This window comes from Acanthisitta chloris, unplaced genomic scaffold (assembly GCF_000695815.1).
Source record: "Acanthisitta chloris isolate BGI_N310 unplaced genomic scaffold, ASM69581v1 scaffold44984, whole genome shotgun sequence".
Taxonomy (NCBI): domain Eukaryota; kingdom Metazoa; phylum Chordata; class Aves; order Passeriformes; family Acanthisittidae; genus Acanthisitta; species Acanthisitta chloris.
The window spans coordinates 1-5,035 of record NW_008670711.1 but is presented as its reverse complement, the minus strand read 5'-3'; the positions used below and the strand labels follow the sequence as shown (position 1 = coordinate 5,035).

The 5,035-nt window shown below is 48.4% G+C and overlaps 1 protein-coding gene across 1 annotated transcript in view; it reads right to left on the bottom strand.

Annotated features, from left to right (window-relative positions):
- GSC2 (goosecoid homeobox 2) overlaps positions 1 to 972 on the bottom strand; it is a 1,988-nt gene extending 1,016 nt beyond the window's left edge. Inside the window, exon 1 of the mRNA XM_009073753.1 lies at positions 669 to 972. Within this exon, the coding sequence (XP_009072001.1) occupies positions 669 to 972 (304 nt within the window). The remainder of the gene's footprint in view (positions 1 to 668) is intronic.
- Between the last annotated feature and the right edge of the window lie 4,063 nt (positions 973 to 5,035).

The following is a 5,035-nucleotide window of genomic DNA, read 5'->3' as shown; positions in this document are numbered from 1 at the left end:
GGCTGCCATACAAGTGAGAGAGGAGCTTAGAGCATCACTCTGGGGGAAGGGTGCAGGTAGGGAGCACTGTTTGGATTTTCCTTGTTTGCTTACCAGCTGCACTATGGTCAGCTGCAGTAAATAGCTGGAAACTCATGGCCTTGCAAGGAGCTATGTTTCAGTCCTGACACGGGGCATTTATGAACTTTCAGAATGCTCTTGAACTGTATTTTTATGGGTTTGCTGCTACATTTTCCCCCCCTAGATGCAGTAATTTTGCTAGAGGTAGCCAAAACTCTTTTCCTGAAAGGACAGGTTAGGCTCCCTAGGGCTAATGTTGTCAGGAGGCACAGGCACAGTTCTGCACATGAGCAGCATGACCATGCAGCCCCACAGACCAGAGAACTTTGCACCTCTAGAAGCACCATCCTCCCAAGAGTTTCACGCTAAACCAGTAATACCCAGTAATAAATAGCACCTGCTGCTTTTAAGACCCTGGTAGCGTTGCAGGTGAAAGTGCCCACTCTTGGAAGCCTGCTCAGAACAGAGCTCACCTTGCTGAAGCTGAGTCCTGGGACCACCGTGGAGGCAGGCCAGATGCCATATTGACTGCCAGCCCCCCGGCTTCCCCTGCACCCAGTGCTGGCAGCAGTCACTCTGTGAGGCCCTAATCAAACCCAAACACTCACCCAGCCAACTTGGAGAGTCCTGCAGGGAGTGGGTTCTCGTGTGAGAACAGCAGCAGCAGTTGCAGCCTGCCCCTTCCAGCTCTTCTTCCTCCTCCTCCTCCTCCTGCAGGGAGCTGGCTGGGATGGTCTCCAGCTCACACTGACCTTTGGGTGCGCAGTCCGAGATAGTCTGGAGGCACAGTGGCACCAAGACCCGGGGGCTATTCTCTGTGGGGCTAGAGAGGATGTCCTCGATGCTAAATGAACATGGCTTCTTCAGGCCTCTCCTGCCCGTGTCAGCATCTGACACTGGCTCCGAGGTCATCCTGTGCCAGCAGCAGTGGCTGGGGGAATAGGCAGTCCAGGCTGAGCGGGGTTTGCTCTCCGTGCACTAGCTCCGTTGTGGGGTCTTGCAAGGAAAAGGACAGCTTACATGGCTTTTAAAATGGACTGGCAAAGCCATCCAGAATTGCTGCTTTGTCTTGGTATTTCAAGTGGCTGTCATCCTCACAGCTGTTTTTATTTCATACACACAGGCTCTTTTCCTCCTTCTGACCTAGCTGCTTTATGACTGAAGCCACCCTAAATATATATAGCGGGAGATATAATCCCTTTGGAAAGAAAACCATTAACCCCCCTGTGAATAAAATAAATTCTAACTAATCTTGGCAGCTTTGTGAAGGGTTAGTGTGGATCTAAGATTTAGTTAATCCCACAAAAATGACTGGAGAAGGAAATCTGATTTCTCCATCTCAGGTGTAGATCTGAGGTGGTTATGATCTCCATTGTGCTGCAGCCTCCGATCCAAGGAAGGGGGAGGATAGCTGTTCCCAGCCCGGAAATGGACCAGAGGATTAAATCCTTAAAAGAAGCAAATTACCCCTTTCTCTGGCCAAACGACAGCTTTCCCATCAAAGAGAGCTGTCATATCATACAATATGAGAGAGGAGAGAGCTCAGCTTAGTAAAAAATCATTTTTAATGACAGCACAGCCTTTGGCTGTGCCAGAAGTCTCTGCAAATGTTGATTTATTTTCTGCTGAAACAAGAGAAATTGTATTTTACCTCCTTCCTCTTTCCCCCACCACTGCTGCCCTAATCACTGAGGTAATGCAGATGCTTTACATGTATCCAACACACTCTTCATAAGGATTCAAAGCCCTTAATAAATTAGATTACTGGCAGCTCACAGCAGCTCTGCACCTTAATTTAGTGGCATGTAACCACATCCTGTGCAGCTGAGCTGTATCTCTGCTCTATGTTGGAGAGGATTGCTGCTGCTGCTGCTGTTTCCATGGGCACTCAGGCAGGCAGTGAGATCCTGCAGCCACTCACGCAGGAGTGTGTTCTCATTGCCACAGCTAATGGGTGATTCAGTGGGCCCAGAGCAGCCAGGACTAGGCTTCTCCAAAGCTAGTTCAATTCCAACTTCTGACGAGCCAGAGAAACTGGGCTGAGGCTATGGCTGAGAGCAGTGACTCAGGATGGGAGGGGTTGCCTTGTTCCAGCACTCCCAAGGGCAAAGAGCAAGGCCCGGCAGCATGTGGCAGTTCCACAGGAAGAGAGAGAACAACTTTTATCTTGGGTTTCAACTGAAATGAGTAGTTGGGAATAAAAGAGAGGTGTGGTTCAGTTCAGATCACTTAGGAAAGTTTAAACCCTAGTTCTATTGCTCTCACAGCAGTTTAAGCCAAGGTAAGTAGCAATGCCTCAAGAACTCAAATGGGGAACACTCTCCCACTTGGTGTTTCTTCATAGGGGAAAGAAAATACCAGTCTCACGGTACACCAACAAGACACACAGGTGGGTGCTGTGAAACCACTGCACATCAAAGGTCCTCATGGCACCTCATGACTTCATGCTGAACAGCCCAGCAATGCCTCTGGCACTGTGCAAAACTGACGGCCAGTCTCCAGGAGAGCCTCCTCTCACTCACCATTCTTTTCTCCTTGGCCCTGCTCACTGCCCACCTTTCCTCACCTTGGGGGTCTTCCAGTGCCAGGAAGAGATACCCCATAGCAGTCTACCTGTGGCTCACTTAGAACCAAACCACTGTTTTTCCTTCCATCCCTTTATTTGCCTCTCCAGCTGTTCTGATGGCATAATATAGATTATAACCATGGTCTGCAAATCTTTACATGTTTGCTGTAGGTCTGGGAGGAAGACACCTTTGTAGCCTCCCAGTCTGGACATGTTCACTGCTGCCCTGCCAAAGTGTCAGGGCTCCAGAGAGGCACTGGGGATGCCCTAATACCAAGGATCATTGCAAACTGCTCCCAGCTTTTACGCATGTACCCAAACAGTGACACAGGAGGTGGATATGGGGACAGGTTCTGCTCCCCACATCATGCTAGTCCAGAGGGATCACATAGGGCAGGCAATCTGGGATGTGCCATGGGCAGGTGCATGACCCAACCATTCCTGCCCTTGACTGTAATAATCATACGCCTGAAGCGGATTAATTCTCCTTCTCCATCCTTAACAAAGGATGCCTTTCCCTGGGCTCCCTGGCCTGCCCCTGCCTTCCCACTGCACATGCACTTAGCCTATTAGGATCTCTGCTGATTGCTTTCTTTCATTCCTCTCATACCTTTCACTTCAGAAAATGGCCTGGTAATACTTCTTTTATCAAAGAATTATGGGATTTAGGGCCCAGATCTTACAAAGAGACTTTTGATAGCTGCTGGTAATCAAATCCCGATCAGCAGACACTTCTCTGTACCCTGTTACCAGAGAGGAATAAAGGAAAGGGATTTCTGATGTTCTGTTTACTGAGCCTCCAGGAGATAGGATCTCTGGACTATTTCATATTAGAAAAGGAAAGGAAAATAAAACAAGAAAGAAAAAAATGCAGACAAGAGAGGACAATATAGATACAGATAAAAAGAAAAGAACCAGGCTCTTATCATTTTCTTATTGGCTAAGGAGATTCCAAAGCCATTATAGAGGATTAGCAAAAAGGTTAATCTGCTTTAGCCATTCACTTGTCAAAAGTGAATTTATAGGGTTTGAAAATCCTCCCCATGGTGAAACAAGAAAAAAATCCCCCTTTCCCTCCCCTGCCCCTCCCTTCTGCAGGCAGCACAAGGTGGGAACAGGAGCATTGGAGACCCTACAACTTGGAAGCACCCTCCTCTGGTCCCTGCCTAGGTGCTGGCACCTGTGGGGGCTCTGGTTTGGCAGCCCTTCTTCCCACTCCCTCATCACCTGAGTGGGGTGGCCATGGTGCTCAGGAAATGGAGAATCAGGTCTGAGGGACTTGACCATCCTCCTGCACTGCTCTGCTTTACCTGGGACAAATCCTGGGCTGTTTTGCCAGTCGATATTAGCAGCAGTGAGGGTGAACCTGGACCATGGCTGGACTTGGGCTTCCAGGCTGATTTCTAAAGCAAAACAGAGATGGATGCTGCTGAAAAATGTTGCCAGAAACTACAGGCTGGGAATTCTCCATCCCCAAGTGCAGTGCTCACCCAGGGAGCCACATCCCAGTGTCCTCCTTGCCACCCACCACAGCCACTGGCCCGTCTCAACCATGCTTTACTGGGCTGCTCGTGCCACTGACTCATCCAAACATCCAAAGCCCATCACTCGCCCCAGTGCCACTGTGAAAAACAATCCAGTGTATAAACCTAGGTTTATATATTATACCCTGGCCTTGAACCAGGGTATAAACCTGGGTTTACACCCTAGTTCAAGGCCAAAACCAGCAAGGAGCACTTTCTGGATAGCTGCTGGGTGGAATTCAGTGGGATGCATTGGTCAAGTGTTAAAACTATGTTTAATTAAAAAATCTAAATCATAGAATTATGGAATGTTTTGAGTTGGAAGGTACCTTTAAAGATCATCTTAAAATCATGCCCATTAAAATAGTCCAACCCTATATCAACTGACAAAAACAACCCAAATAAAATAATTTGGATTGGATGATAATTAACATCAAGTGTTATAATAAATCTGTTTCTCTCTCCAAAGGCCATTGCATTCCATAGGAAGAAGCAGAGTGACTCCACTGGGTATCAGTGGTATAAGTGATGCTACTAGTAGGGATGCTGGGTGTTAGGGATGCTACTAATAGTGATGCTGGCTAACAGAGATGGTCCCCACGGTGTAGCAGGAGGACTGTGAGGTACTAAACTTCCTCTTCTGCAATGAACCACGATGGAACGAGACAACTGTTTCACCCCGAAGCACTCCAGTTGGTATTTCAGAGATCTTACACCGCCTCGCACTGTCCGAATCCCTTCGTTTTCGGTAGGCAACACCAGCTCCCTGTTTTCAGCTCTTCCGGGGGCTGTCGCCTTACACGCCTTGGGACGATGATGCTTTTTAATCCCGACGGTGGTTGCAGCGTCGGGATGAAGGATTCACCTTCGCCTGCATCCTTCCCGC